The 22,308-nt window shown below is 46.4% G+C and overlaps 1 protein-coding gene across 2 annotated transcripts in view; it reads right to left on the reverse strand.

Annotated features, from left to right (window-relative positions):
• Positions 1-21,830, reverse strand: part of LOC139546613 (TBC1 domain family member 8-like) — a 32,011-nt gene extending 10,181 nt beyond the window's left edge. For both annotated transcript variants that reach the window (XM_071355196.1, XM_071355195.1), the window contains exons 1-8: positions 21,450-21,830; positions 19,009-19,119; positions 18,749-18,867; positions 18,328-18,556; positions 17,975-18,215; positions 8,584-8,791; positions 7,900-8,085; positions 7,596-7,748 (exon numbers count right to left, since the gene is read on the reverse strand). In XM_071355196.1, coding sequence (XP_071211297.1) covers positions 7,596-7,748; positions 7,900-8,085; positions 8,584-8,791; positions 17,975-18,215; positions 18,328-18,556; positions 18,749-18,867; positions 19,009-19,119; positions 21,450-21,576 — 1,374 coding nt within the window. In that variant the 5' untranslated portion in view covers positions 21,577-21,830. The remainder of the gene's footprint in view (positions 1-7,595; positions 7,749-7,899; positions 8,086-8,583; positions 8,792-17,974; positions 18,216-18,327; positions 18,557-18,748; positions 18,868-19,008; positions 19,120-21,449) is intronic.
• Between the last annotated feature and the right edge of the window lie 478 nt (positions 21,831-22,308).

The following is a 22,308-nucleotide window of genomic DNA, read 5'->3' on the forward strand; positions in this document are numbered from 1 at the left end:
ATCTTGCAACCTTCCGGTTACTAATCCAACGCTCTAACCACAAGGTTACCTGCCACCCCGACCTAAGACAGGGAATTTTTACTAGGATTAAATGTCAGGAATTGTGAAAAACTGAGTTTAAATGTATTTGGCTAAGGTGTATGTAAACTTCCCAATTCAACTGTACATACCCCAACCAGAAGCCATGGATTACAGGCAACATTCACACAGAGCTAAAGGGTAGAGCTGCCGCGTTCAAGGAGCGGGACTCTAACCCGGAAGCTTATAAGAAATCCCGCTATGCCCTCCGACGAACCATCAAACAGGCAAAGTGTCAATACAGGACTAAATCGAATCGTACTACACCGGCTCCGACACTCGTCGGATGTGTCAGGGCTTGCAAACTATTACAGACTACAAAGGGAAGCACAGCCCAGAGCTGCCCAGAGACACGAGCCTACCAGACAAGCTAAATAACTTCTATGCTCGCTTTGAGGCAAATAACACTGAAACATGCATGAGAGCACCAGCTGGTCCGGATGACTGTGTGATCACGCTCTCCGCAGCCGATGTGAGTAAGAACTTTAAACAGGTCAACATTCACAAGGCCGCAGGGCCAGACAGATTACCAGGACGTGTACTCCGAGCATGCGCTGACCAACTGGCAAGTGTCTTCACTGACATTTTTAACCTCTCTCTGTCTGAGTCTGTAATACCAACATGTTTCAAGCAGACCACCATAGTCCCTGTGCCCAAGAACACTAAGGTGACCTGCCTAAATGACTACTGACCCGTAGCACTCAAGTCTGTAGCCATGAAATGCTTTGAAAGGCTGGTCATGGCTCACATTAACACCATTATCCCAGAAACCCTAGACCCACTCCAATTTGCATACTTCACCAACAGATCCACAGATGATGCAATCTCTATTGCACTCCACACTGCTCTTTCACACATGGACAAAAGGAACACCTATGTGAGAATGCTATTCATTGACTATAGCTCAGCGTTCAACACCATAAGCTAAGGACCCTGGGACTAAATACCTCCCTCTGCAACTGGATCCTGGACTTCCTGACGTGCCGCCCCCAGGTGGTAAGGGTAGGTAAAAACACATCCGCCACGCTGATCCTCAACAGGGGGGCCCCTCAGGGGTGCGTGCTCAGTCGCCTCCTGTACTCCCTGTTCACTCATGACTGCATGGCCAGGCACGACTCCAACACCATCATTAAGTTTGCTGAAGACACAACAGGGGTAGGCCAGATCACTAGAAACAATGAGACAGCCTATAGGGAGGAGGTCAGAGACCTGACCGTGTGGTGCAAGGACAACAACCTCTTCCTCAACGTGACCAAGACAAGGCAGATGATTGTGGACTACAGGAAAAGGAGGACCGAGCACGCCCCCATTCTCATTGACGGGGCTGCAGTGGAGCAGGTTCAGAGCTTCAAGTTCCTTGGCGTCCACATCACCAACAAACTAACATAGTCCAAGCACACCAAGACAGTCGTGAAGAGGGCACAACAAAACCTATTCCCCCTCAGGAGACTGAAAAGATTTGGCATGGGTCCTCAGATCCTCGAAAGTTTTTACAGCTGCACCATCGAAAGCATCCTGACAGGTTGCATCACTGCCTGCGGCCTCAGACCGCAAGGCACTACAGAGGGTAGTCCGTACGGCCCAGTACATCCCCAGGGCTAAGCTTCCTGCCATCCAGGACCTCTATACCAGGCAGGGTCAGAGGAAGGCCCTAAAAATGGTCAAAGACTCCAGCTACTCTAGCCATAGACTGTTCTCTCTGCTACCGCACGGCAAGCGGTACCGGAGTGCCAAGTCTAGGTCCAAGAGACTTCTAAACAGCTTCTACCCCCAAGCCATAAGACTCCTGAACAGCTAATCAAATAGCTACCCAGACTATTTGCATTTCCCCCCCCACCCTTCTACGCTGCTGCTACTCTCTGTTAATATCTATGCATAGTCACTTTAATAACTCTACCTATAGAATTTAATAACTCTACCTCAGAGATGGCCGCCTCGCTTCGCGTTCCTAGGAAACTATGCAGTATTTTGTTTTTTTACGTGTTATTTCTTACATTGGTACCCCAGGTAATCTTAGGTTTCATTACATACAGTCGGGAGGAACTACTGAATATAAGAGCAACTTATAGTCAACTCACTATCATTACGACCAGGAATATGACTCTCCCGAAGCGGATCCTGTGTTTTGCCTTCCACCCAGTACAATGGATCAGATCCCAGCCGGCGACCATAAACAACGACGCCGTAAAAGGGGCAAATGAAGCGGTCTTCTGGTCAGGCTTCGGAGACGGGCACATCGCGCTCCACTCCCTAGCATACTACTCGCCAATGTCCAGTCTCTTGACAACAAGGTTGATGAAATCCGAGCAAGGGTAGCATTCCAGAAAGACATCAGAGACTGTAACGTTCTTTGCTTCACGGAAACATGACTCACTCGAGAGACGCTAACGGAGTCGGTGCAGCCAGCTGGTTTCTTCACGCATTGCGCCGACAGAAACAAACATCTTTCTGGTAAGAAGAGGGGCGGGGGGGGGGGGTATGCCTTATGATTAACGAGACGTGGTGTGATCATAACAACATACAGGAACTCAAGTCATTCTGTTCACCTGACTTAGAATTCCTCACAATCAAATGTCGACCGCATTATCTACCAAGGGAATTCTCTTCGATTATAATCACAGCCGTATATATTCCCCCCCAAGCAGACACATCGATGGCCCTGAACGAACTTTATCTGACTCTATGTAAACTGGAAACCACACACCCTGAGGCTGCATTCATCGTAGCTGGGGATTTTAACAAGGCTAATCTGAAAACAAAACGCCCTAAATTCTATCAGCATATCGATTGTGCTACCAGGGCTGGTAAAACCCTAGATCATTGTTATTCTAACTTCCGCGACGCATATAAGGCCCTCCCCCGCCCTCCTTTCGGAAAAGCTGACCACGACTCCATTTTGTTGCTTCCAGCCTACAAACAGAAACTAAAACAAGAAGCTCCAGCGCTCAGGTCTGTTCAACGCTGGTCCGACCAATCTCACTCCACGCTTCAAGACTGCTTCGATCACATGGATTGGGATATGTTCCGCATTGCGTCCAACAACAACATTGACGAATACGCTGATTCGGTGAGCGAGTTCATTAGAAAGTGCATCGGCGACATAATACCCACAGCAACGATTAAAACATTCCCAAACCAGAAACCGTGGATTGATGGCAGCATTCGCGTGAAACTGAAAGCGCGAACCACTGCTTTTAACCAGGGCAAGGTGACCGGAAACATGACCGAATACAAACAGTGTAGCTATTCCCTCCGCAAGGCAATCAAACAAGCTAAGTGCCAGTATAGAGACAAAGTAGAGTCGCAATTCAACAGCTCAGACACAAGAGGTATGTGGCAGGGTCTACAGTCAATCACGGATTACAAAAAGAAAACCAGCCCCGTCGCGGATCAGGATGTCTTGCTCCCAGACAGACTAAATAACTTTTTTGCTCGCTTTGAGGACAATACAGTGCCACTGACACGGCCCGCTACCAAAACCTGCGGGCTCTCCTTCACTGCAGCCGAGGTGAGTAAAACATTTAAACGTGTTAACCCTCGCAAGGCTGCAGGCCCAGACGGCATTCCCAGCCGCGTCCTCAGAGCATGCGCAGACCAGCTGGCTGGTGTGTTTACGGACATATTCAATCAATCCTTATCCCAGTCTGCTGTTCCCACATGCTTCAAGAGGGCCACCATTGTTCCTGTTCCCAAGAAAGCTAAGGTAACTGAGCTAAACGACTACCGCCCCGTAGCACTCACTTCCGTCATCATGAAGTGCTTTGAGAGACTAGTCAAGGACCATATCACCTCCACCCTACCTGACACCCTAGACCCACTCCAATTTGCTTACCGACCCAATAGGTCCACAGACGACGCAATCGCAACCACACTGCACACTGCCCTAACCCATCTGGACAAGAGGAATACCTATGTGAGAATGCTGTTCATCGACTACAGCTCAGCATTTAACACCATAGTACCCTCCAAACTCGTCATCAAGCTCGAGACCCTGGGTCTCGACCCCGCCCTGTGCAACTGGGTACTGGACTTCCTGACGGGCCGGCCCCAGGTGGTGAAGGTCGGTAACAACATCTCCACCCCGCTGATCCTCAACACTGGGGCCCCACAAGGGTGCGTTCTGAGCCCTCTCCTGTACTCCCTGTTCACCCACGACTGCGTGGCCATGCACGCCTCCAACTCAATCATCAAGTTTGCGTACGACACTACAGTGGTAGGCTTGATTACCAACAACGACGAGACGGCCTACAGGGAGGAGGTGAGGGCCCTCGGAGTGTGGTGTCAGGAAAATAACTTGACTTCAGGAAACAGCAGAGGGAGCACCCCCCTATCCACATTGACGGGACAGTAGTGGAGAGGGTAGTAAGGTTTAAGTTCCTTGGTGTACACATCACGGACAAACTGAATTGGTCCACCCACACAGACAGCGTTGTGAAGAAGGCGCAGCAGCGCCTCTTCAACCTCAGGAGGCTGAAGAAATTCGGCTTGTCACCAAAAGCACTCACAAACTTCTACAGATGCACAATCGAGAGCATCCTGTCGGGCTGTATCACCGCCTGGTACGGCAACTGCTCTGCCCACAACCGTAAGGCTCTCCAGAGGGTAGTGAGGTCTGCACAACGCATCACCGGGGGCAAACTACCTGCCCTCCAGGACACCTACACCACCCGATGTCACAGGAAGGCCATAAAGATCATCAAGGACAACAACCACCCGAGCCACTGCCTGTTCACCCCGCTATCATCCAGAGGGCGAGGTCAGTACAGGTGCATCAAAGCAGGGACCGAGAGACTGAAAAACAGCTTCTATCTCAAGGCCATCAGACTGTTAAACAGCCACCACTAACATTTAGTGGCCGCTGCCAACATACTGACTCAACTCCCGCCACTTTAATAATGGGAATTGATGGAAATTTATGTAAAAATGTATCACTAGCCACTTTAAACAATGCCACTTAATATAATGTTTACATACCCTACATTACTCATCTCATATGTATATACTGTACTCTATACCATCTACTGCATCTTGCCTATGCCATTCTGTACCATCACTCATTCATATATCTTTATGTACATATTCTTTATCCCTTGTGTATAAGTGGAATTGTTAGGTTAGATTACTCGTTGGTTATTACTGCATTGTCGGAACTAGAAGCACAAGCATTTCGCTACACTCGCATTAACATCTGCTAACCATGTGTATGTGACAAATAAAATTTGATTTGATTTGATTTGACCTACATGTACAGTTGTGGCCAAAAGTTTTGAGAATGACACAAATATAAATTTTCAAAAAGTCTGCTGCCTCAGTTTGTATGATGCCAATTTGCATATACTCCAGAATGTTATGAAGAGTGATCAGATGAATTGCAATTAATTGCAAAGTCCCTCTTTGCCATGCAAATGAACTGAATCCCAAAAAAACATTTCCACTGCATTTCAGCCCTGCCACAAAAGGACCAGCTGACATCATGTCAGTGATTCTCTCGTTTACACAGGTGTGAGTGTTGACGAGGACAAGGCTGGAGATCACTCTGTCATGCTGATTGAGTTCGAATAACAGACTGGAAGCTTCAAAAGGAGGGTGGTGCTTGGAATCATTGTTCTTCCTCTGTCAAACATGGTTACTTGCAAGGAAACACGTGCCGTCATCATTGCTTTGCACAAAAAGGGCTTCACAGGCAAGGATATTGCTGCCAGTAAGATTACACCTAAATCAACCATTTATCGGATCATCAAGGACTTCAAGGAGAGCGGTTCAATTGTTGTGAAGAAGGCTTCAGGGCGCCCAAGAAAGTCCAGCAAGCGCCAGGACCGTCTCCTAAAGTTGATTCAGCTGCGGGATCGGGGCACCACCAGTACAGAGCTTGCTCAGGAATGGCAGCAGGCAGGTGTGAGTGCATCTGCACGCACAGTGAGGCGAAGACTTTTGGAGGATGGCCTGGTGTCAAGAAGGGCAGCAAAGAAGCCACTTCTCCCCAGGAAAAACATCAGGGATAGACTGATATTCTACAAAAGGTATAGGGATTGGACTGCTGAGGACTGGGGTAAAGTCATTTCTCTGATGAATCCCCTTTCTGATTGTTTGGGGCATCCGGAAAAAAGCTTGTCCGGAGAAGACAAGGTGAGCGCTACCATCAGTCCTGTGTCATGCCAACAGTAAAGCATCCTGAGACCATTCATGTGTGGGGTTGCTTCTCATCCAAGGGAGTGGTACCAACACATCCTCCGAGAGCAACTTCTCCCAACCATCCAGGAACAGTTTGGTGACGAACAATGCCTTTTCCAGCATGATGGAGCACCTTGCCATAAGGCAAAAGTGATAACTAAGTTGCTCTGGGAACAAAATATCGATATTTTGGGTCCATGGCCCGGAAACTCCCCAGACCTTAATCCCATCGAGAACTTGTGGTCAATCCTCAAGAGGCAGGTGGACAAACAAAAACCCACAAATTCTGACAAACTCCAAGCATTGATTATGCAAGAATGGGCTGCCATCAGTCAGGATGTGGCCCAGAAGTTAATTGACAGCATGCCAGGGCGGATTGTAGAGGTCTTGAAAAAGAAGGGTCAACACTGGAAATATTGACTCTTTGCATCAACTTCATGTAATTGTAAATAAAAGCCTTTGACACGTATGAAATGCTTGTAATTATACTTCAGTATACCATAGTAACATCTGACAAAAATATCTAATGACACTGAAGCAGCCAACTTTGTGAAAATTAATATTTGTGTCATTCTCAAAACTTTTGACCACGACTGTACATATTACCTCAACACCGGTGCCCCCACACATGGACACATTGACTCTGTACCGGTACTCCCTGTATATAGCCCAGCTATTGTTATTTACTGCTGTTCTTTAATTATTTAAAGAGCAGCAGTAAATAAGGCGGTAACACCAATGACATAAAACTGAGTGACACACATTATACTGTTAAAAAAAAGGGTATTTTAATAGCCTTATTTGTTTTTGTTGATCTATACAATATATGAAATACTTCTGTTCACTGTCTAGGATTCAAAATAGTAGATAGATATCTCTAAATCCCCAAAACATGTCACTATACCTCTCTCTACATATCACCAGTGGGACAAGCCAATTTGCTAGCCCCCAGTAGTTTTTACAATGCATACAAATAAATGTTTTGCAGTATAAAGGACTTACATATGCTCTTATTAAATAACAGTCAAATAAATATAACATTTATTTGTAATTTTTTTGTAATTTTAAAGTGTTTTTACATGGTGCCAAAATCAAGGGACAGCATTTACCACCGGAATTCAAGAATCACCCTACTTCAACTAGAAACTGGAAACCAAGCTAAACCTTAAACCAGTCCTAATTCACAATGCTAAACATCAAGCCTAGACTGAAAACTCATTGGCCAATGTAGTCCTGATATGGCTGCAGCCACCATTATTATGGTATCTGCTATCTAAACACCATAATAATAAAGGCCCTATTCATATCAGGGCTACAGCCTATGGTGCGCCAGTTTCCATACTCACAGCCGTGCTGTTGTTGGGGTCAGGTTGAGAGTGATGGTAGCATGCCATCAGAGCCTCTGTGTTCACTGTTTGACGTAGTGGTTTCTCCTCGATATCCTCCCCGTCACAGTACATGGTGTCATAGCAGAAGGTGTAGTAGGGAGACGAGGAGGTCTGGAGCAGCCAAACACCAGAATTAGTCAAATATACACAATTAATATACAGTAATTCTGCTTTGTGGACTAGGCCTGTTGGGCATCACCATGAGATGATGTGTGTAATTGACAACAGACATTTAGCAGTTAGTAGTGTTGCTGTAGCATACCAGAGATTTCTTGCTGCGGAACATGGAGTGTTTCCACTGCAGGGCTCTGAGGCGTGATGTCAGACTGTCCACCAGGCTGTCTCTGTCCTGCAGCTCGATCAGCTGGAAGGCCTTCTTACTCCTCACGCTGACGATCACTGGGTTGGGCAGCAGGCTGGTGCTCTCCGCCTTCTCTATGGAGATCACCTGACAATAAAACAGGAGGAGACAGGGGTCAGAGGTGAACAGCCAAAGAAATAACTGTAGCGCTATTTACTTATAAAACAGTAATAACACAGTAATAAACCATGAATAACTTTTATGTATAGCAGAGCCATACATACATCTATATATAGCTTAATGTATGACTGACTGGTATATAATGTAGATAACCATTGTAAAGCTAAAGGTGTAAACTCTAACACTTCCAACAACACTGTGTAAACAGCAGTAGCCACATTCCACCTGCATTACACTTTAACCAGCAGAGAAGCAGGGTCAACATAGTATGTAGCCAAAATACACCACCCCTCCAAAATACACCACCTCTAGCACAAAATACACTGCAGTACACTGATAAAGGCTCTCCTCTGGGAAGGCTGGATTAACCTTAAGAGCTAGGCTAGGGGAACTTGTGAGGGATTTTTGTGTGAGACCTTTCTATAAATCAAATAGGGAGGCACTGCAATATGGTACTATGGGTACCTCTGAAAGAGGGATAAGCAGGCTGCAGTGGCCCTCCTCTCGGCTGGCGAAGCATAGGTAGCTGTCGGTGGTGAAGAGTGTTCCTGTCGTGTGACAGCGGGCATGGGGCGTCCACACTGAACACAGTGCCACCTCCTGAAGACGTTCGCCCCGCGGTAGCCGAAATAGAGCCAGGACATACGTCCTTAACGCCTGCTCCTCCAGAACCCTGAGGGGGAAGAGTTAGAGGGACACTCAGAAATAAATACTTAGCTGGCAGGGGGGAAAGAGATACAGTGTGACACAAACAGTGAAACGTTCTGTTGCAAATGAGTGACAGCTAGGAATTCAACCTCCATGATAGAGAGAGGGAGAGCGTAAATGAGAGATTGTGGGTGAATCCTCACGGCCTTGTTGCCTTTAGTGACCCAGACATTTCTGACAGAGAGAGTCAGGAACACTTGAATGGTAATTCCACCAATTTTCAATCTCATTTTCATTATCTCCAGCACCATACAAGTGTCTACATATGTGGAAATGGCGTATTTCTACATTTACTTCTACTCAATGACATCATCAAAAGTTTAAACATTTAAAAAAACATTGATTTTCAAACACTATGAGATTCACGGTGACGTGGGGAGCAAGAAAATACCCTCCCTATGGCTAGAAACTCATTGCAGGTTTTGAAAATCACAGTTTCTTTACTTTTAATCCTACCCTGTTTTTTTAGGACCTTTTGTTCTTATCTTTTTAACCAATGATCATTGAAACGCGTTTTCAAATCAAATCTTATTTGTCACATGCGCCGAATACAACAGGACCAAACCAATTGGAGCCTCCCGAGTGGCGCAGCGGTCTAAGGCATTGCATTGCAGTGCTTGAGGCATCACTACAGATCCAGGTTCGACCCCAGGCTGTGTCACATCCGGCCGTGACCGGAGGTCCCATAGGGCGGCGCACAATTGGCCCAGCGTCATCCAGGTTAGGGGAGGGTTTGGCCAGGGGGGGCTTTACTTGGCTCATCGTGTTCTAGTGACGCCTTGTGGCGGGCCGGGCGCCTGCAGGCTGATTTCGATCGTCAGTTGAATTGTGTTTCCTCCAAAACATTGGTGCAGCTGGCTTCCAGGTTAAGTGGAGCGGTTTAGAGAGTCATGTTTCGGTGGATGCATGACACGACCTTTGTCGCTCCCAAGCCCATTCAAAAGTTGCAGCAATGAGACAAGATCGTAACTGGATCGCAATTGGATATCACGAAATTGGGGAGAAATAGGTGGACAAAAAATAAATAAAATAATAATTTACTAATTAAACTAAATTAAAAATAGTAACACAATAAATTAACAATAACGAGGCTATTTACAAGGGGTACCAGTACTGAGTCAATGTGCAGGGGTACGGGGTAGTCGTGGTAATTGAGGTAATATGTACACTACCGGTCAAAAGTTTTAGAACACCTACTCACACAAGGATTTTTCTTTATTTTTACTATTTTCTACATTGCATAATAATAGTGAAGACATCAAACTATGATCTGTTTCAACTGTCTTTGTGATTGTCTCCACCCCCCTCCAGGTGTCGCCCATCTTCCCCATTATCCCCTGTGTATTTATACCTGTGTTCTCTGTTTGTCTGTTGCCAGTTTGTCTTGCTTTTTCCAGTCTGCTTTTCTCACCCTCCTGGTTTTGACCCTTGCCTGTCCTGACTCTGAGCCCGCCTATCTGACCACTCTGCCTGCCCCTGAACCTGAGACTGCATGCCAACCTGTCCCTTTGGCCCCCTCTGGATCACCGACCTCTGCCTTACCCTGACCCTGAGCCTGCCTGCCGTCCGGTACTGTTGACCCACATCTGGTTTACTGAACCCTGCCTGCCTTGACCTGTCTATCGCCTGCCCCTGTTGAAATATGTTTATTCGACGTGGTCTGCATCTGGGTCTTACCTTCATACCTGATAATATTTTTTTTTAACAAATCTAAATATATTTTACATTTGAGATTCTTCAAAATAGCCACCAATTGCATTTATGACAGCTTTGCACACTCTTGGCATTCTCTCAATCAGCTTCACCTGGAATCCTTTTCCTACAGTCTTGAAGAAGTTCCCACATATGCTGAGCTCTTGTTGGCTGCTTTTCCTTCACTCTGTGGTCAGACTCATCCCAAACCATCTCAATTTGGTTGAGGTTGGGGGATTGTGGAGGCCAGGTCATCTGATGCAGCACTCCATCACTCTCCTTCTTGGTAAAATAGCCCTTACACCGCCTGGAGGTGTGTTGGGTCATTGCCCTGTTGAAAAACAAATGATAGTCCTACTAAGCCCAAACCAGATGGGATGACGTATCGCTGCAGAATGCTGTGGTAGCCACAGTGATTAAGTGTCCCTTGAATTCTAAATAATTCCCAGAGTGTCACCAGTAAAGCACCCCCACACCATAACACCTCCTCATTCATGCTTTACGGCGGGAAATATACATGCAGAGATCATCCGTTCACCCACACCGCGTCTCACAAAGGCACGGCAGTTGGAACCAAAAATCTCCAATTTGGACTCCAGACCAAAGGACAAATTTCCAACGGTCTAATGTCCATTGGTCGTGTTTCTTGGCCCAAGCAAGTCCCTTCTTCCTATTGGTGTCCATTAGTAGTGGTTTCTTTGTAGCAATTCGACCATGAAGGCCTGATTCACACAGTCTCCTGTGAACAGTTGATGTTGAGATGTGTCTGTTACTTGAACTCTGTGAAGCATTTATTTGGGCTGCAATTTCTGAGGTGTGTAACTCTAATGAACTTATCCTCTGCAGCAGAGGTAACTCTGGGTCTTCCATTCCTGTGGTGGTCCTCATGAGAGCCAGTTTCATCATAGCGCTTGATGGTTTTTGTGACTGCACTTGAAGAAACTTTCAAAGTTCTTGAAATGTTCCATATTGACTGACCTTCATGTCTGAAAGTTATGATGGACTGTCGTTTCTCTTTGCTTATTTGAGCTGTTCTTGCCATAATATGGACTTGGTATTTCACCAAATAGGGCTGTCTTCTGTATACCACCCCTACCTTGTCACAACACAACTGATTGGCTCAAATGCATTAAGATGGAAAGAAATTCCACAAATTAACTTTTAAGAAGGCACACCTGTTAATTGAATTGCATTCCAGGTGACTACCTCATTAAGCTGGTTGAGAGAATGCCAAGAGTGTGCAAAGCTGTCATCAAGGCAAAGGGTGGCTATTTGAAGAATCTCAAATATAAAATATATTTTGATTTGTTTAACACTTTTTTTGGTTACTACATGATTCCATGTGTTATTTCATAGTTTTGATGTCTTCACTATTATTCTACAACGTAGAAAATAGTAAAAATAAAGAAAACCCTTGAATGAGTAGGTGTTCTAAAACTTTTGACCAGTAGTGTACATGTAGGTAGGGATAAAGTGACTGCATAGATAATAAACAGAGAGTAGCAGCAGCATATGTGAAGAGTGTGAAGGATTGTGAATGTATATCTGCAGTGGTGGAAAAAGTACCCAAATGTCATACTTAAGTAAAAGTAAAAATACCTTAATTGACCTTGGCTGCTGGTGCGGGGTGGAATGACAGGGCCCTGATGGACCACTACCGATGCAGCCTTCGGGAGGACGTCCGCCGGGAGCTAGCTTGTCGGGACACTACACTCTCCCTCGACGAGCTTATAGACAGGTCGATCCGACTGGAAAAACGTGCTAGCTGCCCGCGGGCGTTCAGAGGGGGTCCTGTCAGTTCCACCTCCCAGCCCTCCCGCTCCAACTCCGATGGAGTTGGGAGGAGCTGAATCTAGGGGGACCGGATCGCGGACTCGCCCGTAAGTTGGGTATTCCGTTGGTGCAGATAGACCCACCTTTCCCCGTGCACTCCTTAGATAGCCGACCGTTAGGGTCAGGGCTGGTCAGGGAGGCCACGATACCGCTGGACATGGTAACGCAGGGGAATCATAGGGAGCGGATCAGTTTCTACCTTATTGATTCACCTGTGTTTCCAGTGGTGTTGGGGATTCCCTGGTTGGCTAGTCACAATCCCCTCATTTCCTGGAGACAGGGGGCTCTTCAGGGGTGGTCAGAGGAGTGTTCAGGTAGATGTATAGGAGTTTCCATCAGTGCCACGTCGGTGGAGAGTCCAGACCAGGTTTCCACTGTGCGCATCCCCCCAGAATATGCCGATTTGGCGATCGCTTTTTGTAAAAAAAAGGCGACCAAATTACCACCCCATCGACGGGGGGATTGCGTGATAAACCTCCAGGAGAACGCTGCACTTCCCAGGAGTCACGTGTACCCACTGTCTCAGGAGGAGACGTTGGCTATTGAGACATATGTCACGGAAACTCTGAGACAGGGGTTCATTCGGCCCTCCATGTCACCTGTCTCCTCGAGGTTCTTTTTTGTGAAGAAAAAGGAGGGAGGACTGCGTCCGTGCATTGATTATCGAGGTCTAAATTCGATCACAGTGGGATTTAGTTATCCGCTACCTCTCATCGCTACGGCGGTGGAATCATTCCACGGAGCGCGTTTTTTCACAAAACAGGATCTCAGGAGCGCGTATAATCTGGTGCGTATTCGGGAGGGAGACGAGTGGAAAACAGCGTTTAGTACCACATCAGGCCACTATGAGTACCTCGTCATGCCGTATGGGTTAAAGAATGCTCCAGCCGTCTTTCAATCCTTTGTCGATGAGATTCTCAGGGACCTGCACGGGCAGGGTGTGGTGGTATACATTGATGACATCTTGATCTATTCTGCCACACGCGCCGCGCATGTCTCCCTGGTGCGCAAGGTACTTGGGCGACTGCTGGAGCATGACCTATACGTCAAGGCTGAGAAATGTGTGTTCTCCAAACGAGCCGTTTCCTTCCTGGGTTATCGCATTTCCACCTCGGGGGTGGTGATGGAGTGTGACCGCGTTAACGCCGTGCATAATTGGCCGACTCCGACCACGGTAAAGGAGGTGCAGCGGTTTTTGGGGTTTGCCAATTACTACCGGAGGTTTATCCGGGGTTTTGGCCAAGTGGCGGCGCCTATTACCTCACTGCTGAAGGGGGGGGCGGTGCGTTTACGGTGGTCGGCCGAGGCAGATGGAGCTTTCAGCCAGCTGAAGGCTCTGTTTACTGACGCACCCCTGTTGGCGCATCCGGACCCTTCGTTAGCATTCATAGTGGAGGTGGATGCGTCCGAGGCTGGTGTTGGAGCCGTGCTATCACAGCGCTCGGGCACGCCACCGAAGCTCCGCCCCTGCGCTTTCTTTTCTAAGAGGCTGGATCCGGCGGAGCGGAACTATGATATGGGGGACCGGGAGTTACTAGCTATGGTAAAAGCCCTGAAGGTGTGGAGACACTGGCTTGAGGGGGCTAAATACCCTTTCCTCATCTGGACTGACCACCGCAATCTGGAGTATATCCGGGCGGCGAGGAGACTGAATCCGCGTCAGGCTAGGTGGGCCATGTTCTTAACCCGATTTAGATTTACCATATCTTATCGACCAGGGTCTCTTAACACTAAGGCCGACGCGCTGTCCCGTCTCTATGACACTGAGGACTGGTCCATCGATCCAACTCCCATCCTTCCAGCTTCTAGGCTGGTGGCTCCGGTGGTATGGGAGGTGGACGCGGACATCGAGCGGGCGTTGTGATTGGAACCTGCGCCCTCACAGTGTCCGACCGGCCTCAGGTATGTGCCGCTTGGTGTCCGTGATCAATTGATTCGGTGGGATCACACACTACCTTCTTCAGGTCATCCGGGGATTGCGAAGACGGTGCGTGGTCTTAGGGGTAAATACTGGTGGCCCACCTTAGCTAAGGACGTGAGGCTTTATGTCTCCTCCTGTTCGGTGTGCGCGCAGAGTAAGGCTCCTAGGCACCTGCCCAGAGGGAAGTTACAGCCCCTCCCGGTTCCACAACGGCCCTGGTCTCATCTATCGGTGGACTTTCTTACTGATCTTCCCCCATCTCAGGGGAACACTACCATTCTGGTCGTTGTGGATCGGTTCTCTAAGTCCTGCCGTCTCCTCCCATTGCCTGGTCTCCCTACGGCCCTACGGCCCTACAGACTGCGGAGGCTCTATTTACCCACGTCTTCCGGCACTACGGGGTGCCGGAGGATATTGTATCTGATCGAGGTCCCCAGTTCATGTCCCGTGTTTGGAGGGCGTTTATGGAGCGTCTGGGGGTTTCGGTCAGCCTGACCTCTGGTTATCACCCCGAGAGTAATGGGCAGGTGGAAAGAGTGAACCAGGAAGTGGGTAGGTTTCTGAGGTCGTATTGCCAGGACCGGCCAGGAGAATGGGCGAGGTACGTCCCATGGGCGGAGTTGGCGCAGAACTCACTCCGTCACTCCTCCACGAACATATCGCCATTCCAATGCGTGCTGGGCTACCAGCCGGTCCTGGCTCCGTGGCATCAGAGTCAGACCGAAGCTCCTGCGGTGGAGGAGTGGGTACAGCGCTCTAGGGAGACCTGGCGGGCAGTCCAGGACTCTCTTCAGCAGGCCGGTGGACGGCAGAAGAAGAGCGCTGACCGCCACCGCAGTGAGGCCCCTGTGTTCGCACCAGGGGACAGGGTCTGGCTCTCGGCCCGAAACCTGCCCCTCCGCCTGCCCTGCCGGAAGCTGGGGCCGCAGTGTGTGGGGCCATTTAAAGTCCTGAGGAGGATAAACGAGGTGTGCATCGAGGGGTCCCCGGCGTACACGGTACGAGCTATTCTGGACTCGAGACGCCGGGTGAGGGGCCTGCAGTACCTCGTGGACTGGGAGGGGTACGGTCCGGAGGAGAGGTGCTGGGTACCGGTGGGGGACATTTTGGATCCTTCCCTCTTGAGGGACTTTCACCGCCTCCACCCGGATCGCCCTGCTCCTCGCACTCCGGGTCGCCCTCGAGGCCGGGGTCGGCGCGCTGCGGGAGCCGCGCGTCAGGGGGGGGGTACTGTCACGAATCCCGCCGAAGATGGTGCCTCTTCCTGTTCGGGCGGCGCTCGGCGGTCGTCGTCGCCGGCCTACTAGCTGCCACCGATCCCCTTTTCTGTTTCATTTAGTTGTGTCTAATTTGTTGCACCTGTTTCGTGTTTAGGTTTGATTGTGGGCTATTTAAACCCAGTTGGCCCGCCGACTTTTGTGCGGGCTTGTTTTTCTGTTTGTGGTGTTTCGTTTATTCTTGTGGTGTCTGTTCCTATTCAGTTTAGTCCTGTTTGTTTGGACTGGGACTTTACGTGCCCTTGTGTGTGTGGCGTGACCGTCTCTCTGGTATTTTGGAATATTAAATCCACGTCCTTTTTGAACTACCCTGCTCTCTGCGCCTGACTCCTTCACTCACCACTTTTGAAATCCTGACATTAATAGAAAATGACTCAAGTAAAAGTAAAAGCTAAATTATTCTTGAGTATGAGTCTAAAAGTATTTGTTTTAAAATATACTTAAGTATCAAAAGTAAAAGTATAAATAATTAAAAATTCCTGATGTTAAAAAAACCTGATTACACTATTTTCTTGTTTTTTTTTAATTTACGGAAAGCCACGGGCACACTTCAACATTCAGACATAATTTAAAAACGAAGCATGTGTGTTTAGTGAGTCCACCAGACCAGAGGCAGTAGAGATGACCAGGGATGTTCGGTTGATAAGTGCTTGAATTTCACAATTTTCCTGTCCTGCTGTAAGGTTCTGATTTTCTTTTCTTAGTCAACCTTGTGTTATTTTTCTTTGTGTTCTTGAACGTAGCCCTGTTTCTTTGTGTTCTGGAACATAGCCCTGTCTTTCATTTTTGGTCATTGATTTCACCAGCTCCCTATTTAGTTCAGTTCTTTCTGTTTGTATGGTTGTGAGGTATTGTTTGTTTTTGACTGCCTACCTGTGTTTGACCATTGCCTGTGACCACGATTCCTGACTTCTGCGAAGGCTTGATAAACATCTGCACGTGAATCTACACCTTTTTCTACCTGAGGATTCATTACACCTGCTAAGCATTCAAAATTTAACGAGTACTTTCGGGTGTCAAGGAAAACGTATGGAGTAAAAAGTACAATATTTTCTTAAGGAATGTAGTGAAGTAAAAGTAGTAAAAAATATAAATAGTAAAGTACAGATACCCCCAAAAAGACTTAAGTAGTACTTTAAAGTATTTTTACGTAAGTACTTTACACTACTGTATGTGTGTGTGTTGGAGTGTCAGTGTAGTATGTGTGAGTGTGTGGCTAGAGTTCAGTGAGTGTACCTCAAGCCTGTGCAAGAGAAAAATTAGAAGAAGTAATGTAGACACTGTTTTGGTGCTGGAGATAATGAATATGATGTTAAAAAGAGTTGCTCTTGAAATAATCCACATGTACCCACAGACAATTAGATAAAGGCAGACTATTTTGGTCACTGCAATGTAGATCAGGTAATTTTTCACTTCCTGTTATGGTATTGTGATGAGGAATTTACATAAAGTCACTAGTTTGAATGATGGGGGAGGGACAAAAAGATCACTCATCTGGGAAGGGTTGAATGTGAGGAAGTTACCAAATTAATTATTAAACAGTCTGTTACACCCATAGAGAGAGAACTAAATGCTCTAGCCCAGCTCAAGTACAATGTTTACCACCGCAAGCTGTCATTTTACACACAAAACCTGAAACTGAAAATGTTATGGTGAATGTACTACAGGTGGAACTTAGACACGCATGCATGCATGCACACATGTACACACACACACAGAACTAAGACTAAACGAAGAACAGGGGTGTATTTATGAGCTACCTCTCCAAGCGAAGGTATAATTTCCCACAGGATAGAGGTGAAGGGCCTTCCAGTCACACTGAGACAAACACTGATTTATAACGTATGGTGCAGTGCTGTGTAGTGGAACGCGGCCCATCAATCACTACACAACTGTTCTGAGACCAGACGGAACCCAAAACACAGGCAGTGGAAGGAAGGAAGGAACATTGTAAAAAAAAATATATTTTCCCATAGACTAACACGATACGCTGTATTCCTGTTATGGCTGAAACACCTAGGGGCAAAGTCTAGGTATTTACAAGTCTTTATGAGCTCATCAGCCTCATATAATGTCTGTCTGAAGAACATGACTGAACGTCCCTCTCGGCTCAAAGGAAGATTAGTTGCACTATGATGCTATGGTTATACAAAGGATGGTCGGAAACTAAAGGGAAGTAAATCAGTTAAGATATGAGGGGTTTTCAGGAAGCGCTTGATGAGGTCTCTTTTGACCAAAACAGATAAGAATGAGAACCTTATTAAATTACTGTTTATCAAACTGATTAATCAGGCAAGCAACTGTTCTAATCCTCTTAGATGATGTGAATCTGAACAAAGCGAATGATACAACCACACAAAATCCCCTGCCCTCCTTTACACTACAATACGATACAATTTAAACTTTTTCTGCGTTGCCTCCTGACCTCTTGGTGATGTTGGAGGACTGCTGGAGGACTCGGTCCAGCTCCAGGCCTTCACTGTCCAGCAGGCGTCGCAGGGCGATGTCAGCCAGCTGACCAATGACCCCAAACGCCTCATCCAGGCTCAGGAACATGGAGAAGTCCCGCTGGCACCGCCGCGTCATCACACGCACCATGTCCGTCATGAGACCCGTTGAGAACCGCTCCAGCCTCGTCACCTCCGCCCACGGGATCACAAACTTCACTGAGGGAGAGAGAAGCGGTCAACCATTCAAAGTTCACAACCATTTCACAACCAGTAAGACTGGGGGCTATTCTGTGTGCCAATGAAAGGAAGAGCATTTAAGGGGACTGACCTTCCTTTCCCAACAGGAAGGAGTAGAAGGCCATGTGGTTGATGCTGAGGTAGAGCCAGCCCTGCCGGGGGACCCGCCCCTTCCAGCAGCAGCAGGAGTAGGTGGTGACCAGCTTCTCTGAGGAGGGCAAGCCGAAACATAGCTCAAACTTCAGCAGCGCCTCCCGGAACTTCTCAGGCTCCTCCTCCTGAGCCGCCTGCCTCCCCCTTACCTCCTCCGCTATCAGACCCTGGGGGAGGAGGAGAAATAAATGAGAGAAAGAGAAAATAAAAGGAGAGCAAGAGACACAAATAGAAAAGAAAGTCAGGAGGAGAGAGATCAAAAGTTGAGATTAGGTTGAATACTGTGATTTTCGATAGTAGGCCTACAAAGTACAGTGTATCACAGGTCTATAGTAGGTCTTATTCTAATAGTACAGTACCTTGACTTTCCCTTTTACGAAGCTGGCGACATCCTCCTTGTTCTCAAATACTGAGAGAGAGTGGAGTAGGTTCTGTACCAGCCAGTCCCAATGTCTGTTCATCTCTCCGACAGCAGCACCTGTATAACAACACACACACACAACACCCATCAGAGAGATAGATACACAAAGAGAGCAAGAGAGAGAGCTAGAGAGAGAGACAGACAAATATGAGAATCAGAGAGATAGAAAGTAAAGGAGAGAAATGTCAGAGAGCTTACCACAAGCTATAGTCCAGCTGACCTGTGACCCAGGCATCTGTAGTAGGATACGGAACGGTGTGACCCGGGCATTGGAGTCCAGCACTGAGTCCAGAGCTCCCACCAGAAGACCTGGACAGACCAGAGCAGTCAGACACAGAAAGAGACCAGAAAATACTGAGAAATACCATCTGACAACACATACATGTCAATGAGCTCATTGACATATGGGAGAGAGAGGCCACATTATACCAACCCATATAAACTGAAATCACATTTTCAAAGGGTAAGACAGTTGTATTAAGCTCATAAGGCATTAATAAGATATACTCTAACATACATAATCAATGGTTAGCATTAGTGGAATGACTTTTGAACAGCAGGAAGGTTACAGATTGTGCCTTTAAGCAGATGGGGCACAAAGGTACCTATTACACATAACGGCAGAAGGCTAAAGTCATTACCATGTCTATCACAGACCAAGACATTCCACAGTGAGGTGCCAAGCAGAAGAAGATTGGCACTGGATAGGACATAAACTGGTACAACTTACGGTCACTAACGGTCTCATAATGGCCACATTATGTGAGAGCATAACATAGGCTTACAAGCTATTGAGAGACTCAACACAAGTATTGCGGTTCTCTGTTTGTCACTATATTGGTCCACTAGAACCGATGGCTAATAGTATTGGATTGGAGACCCCCCCCCCACCCATATCCTCCACATATGAAGCCCCAAAGACGGGGCCTAAAAAATACAAACTTAACAGAGCCCCTAACATCCCATCCAATATGTTTGACAGTGACACCCCAGTTGACGTTCAAGAGAAACTGCACTACTCTACCCCAAGCTTTCAATTTCCATCCAGACCTAACTAATTTGTACCTATTAGGCGTTGCGAAGGCTACATTAACCCTGGAACCAGCATTTAGGGAGAATTACACATCCAGTCATCCCCACCAGTCATCAGCCTAATGGAACCAGATAGGCTCACTAATACCCCGAGGTAACAGAGCCTACACTCATCATCATAGTATCTCTTTAACTCCACTGCTATTCATGGTCATGCTTTCCCACTGAGGCCAAAGGCACCAAACACTAGTCCCTCTTGTCTAGTTTTAATTCTGGGTTTTCTTTGCCATTTTCAACAGAATGGAGCATTTAAGGAGAGCTAGTAAAAACAGTCCTAACAGCAACACATTACATCCCTCAACTACAATAAAAAATCAAGTTAGCAAGAACAGTCTGTTAATGATTTGGCCAATCAAATGTGTAATAAGCACACAGCAGGCAAGACAAGGCATTAGGCTTACTACGTTCAATAGGATACAGTCTAGTCTGTATGAGATCACTATCTAGTGTTTGGCATTCTCACTCCCGCCCAACCGCCCGCCACAAAAGAGGAGAGGGACGGAAGACAAACTGAACTCCTGACAAATAACCCTCTCCTGGAGCACTGCCCATTCCATTCCAGACCACACCACATCTATAAGCTCTGCCCATCTGCCGCTCTGAACCATGACGCCCTGGCAACACAAACTTATTTGTCACCAAACCGCTTACATTGTAAATCCCAACTTAAACTACTGTAAATCATGTATTTTGTTCTGCTTATATAGTTCACTGAGCTTGTATGGCTGTGGACAATGGACATGTACAGTGTGCTCAGACGTAGAGAGAAAATAAACCCTATGTATATAAATAAATAAAAATTCCCTTGTAGCAAAGTGCTCTTTGTGAAATAGGAAGCAGAAGATAGTTTAGCTAGTGACACAAAATGATAGAGGTTGTAGATGTTTTGATGTTTTATCTTAATCGAATCATGGATTTCTTCTTCCAATTAATATTGTATTGTTATTCTCTTCATATAACAAAACATACTATGGTGTGGTTTTGTAAGAAGAGCCAACCCCAATACAACTTGGACTTTATCTGACCTTTCACCATGGCGACAAACAAATACTGTAAATCATAACCAATTGCCGGGAAGTTTTTATATTGTTCCTTTTATGAGATGTCTACTCTCTATCCTCCTGTCCTTGATGTGTTCAGTTATGTATGAAAGTCCCAATGATGATTAAATAAAAACAAGACCAGGTGGCACCTTATCAAAGTTCATCATCAGACAAACATTTTATCGAACTTAAAGAAATCAAGGAAGACCTGAAACTAAATAAATGTCTAAATACTATATGCAAAAAAGTTGCCTGTTATTGCTCCAAGGTGTTGACGACACCAAATATGGAGAAAACACTTGTTTCCCAAGTAATGCTGTGTAAAAATCCTGAGCCTATTTAAAGTGATACATTGTAGCCCCGATTATAGCAAATTGCAACATTGTTTATAAATGATTTGTTACTGTGTTGCAAGTGTATCCCGTAGACTGGTGTATCCATATAGGCTGCCAAAGCTGCTGAAATCAGACGACAGTGAGATGAAGATGGGAGGGGGCGTATTACCTGTAAATTTCCCCCCTGTGTCCCCATGCCCTCTTCTGCGCTGCAAAAGGAAGAATTCGTTAGATTTTTCTGTAACCCAAAGCTTCAATGCATTTTTCAGCAAAACTTCCTCCGGATTCAACCACATTCTTTCAAAACAAGAGATTGACAAAGAGAATGGACGAAAACAAAACAAAGCCGATTGTAGTTTTTGTTGTGCTATTGATAGAATGCACACTTCTTCAGCAGTTCCACGCGTCGGAGAAAATTAGGTGATTTTCAGAATCATCCATGACTGATCTCAAGCGCTGTCCGAGATAGCAGGCGTCTTGTGCTCATATTTTCTCTCACACCGGTTGCAACTGTAGCCTACAGAGCGAGCGTCTTATTTCCGCATTTAACCCAACCTTTCCTTCCCAACATCCTTCCCATAGTTCCGGCGAAAGCGAGGAAGTTTAATTTCACTGTCCCTTTGCTTTGTGAATAGTTATTATGTAGTAGTAGCCTATTCACTGAACATCATACAAAACTAAATCTGGGAATATAATTGGATTGTAAACACATTGTTTGTCCATATTAAAGGGGTTTAGTCATGTGCCATATGCTGTCTGATGTGTGCAAAAAATACGTCAGAAGATGATGTACAGTATCTATTATATCAATGCTGCATTATGCTTACAATGACAGAATATTTGTTTGCATTCTCTTTATATTATAGTTTTAAATGTCATAGTCTTTGATCATACCACATATTCATTTAATGACATCAATGCCATGTAGGTGACATGGTCACTTTGCTTTTCAATGATAAAGTACCTATAGAGTCTAGACAATATAACAATTTACATAATGTTCTATATGGACGTATATATCCATCCCT

Source organism: Salvelinus alpinus, chromosome 20 (assembly GCF_045679555.1).
Source record: "Salvelinus alpinus chromosome 20, SLU_Salpinus.1, whole genome shotgun sequence".
Taxonomy (NCBI): domain Eukaryota; kingdom Metazoa; phylum Chordata; class Actinopteri; order Salmoniformes; family Salmonidae; genus Salvelinus; species Salvelinus alpinus.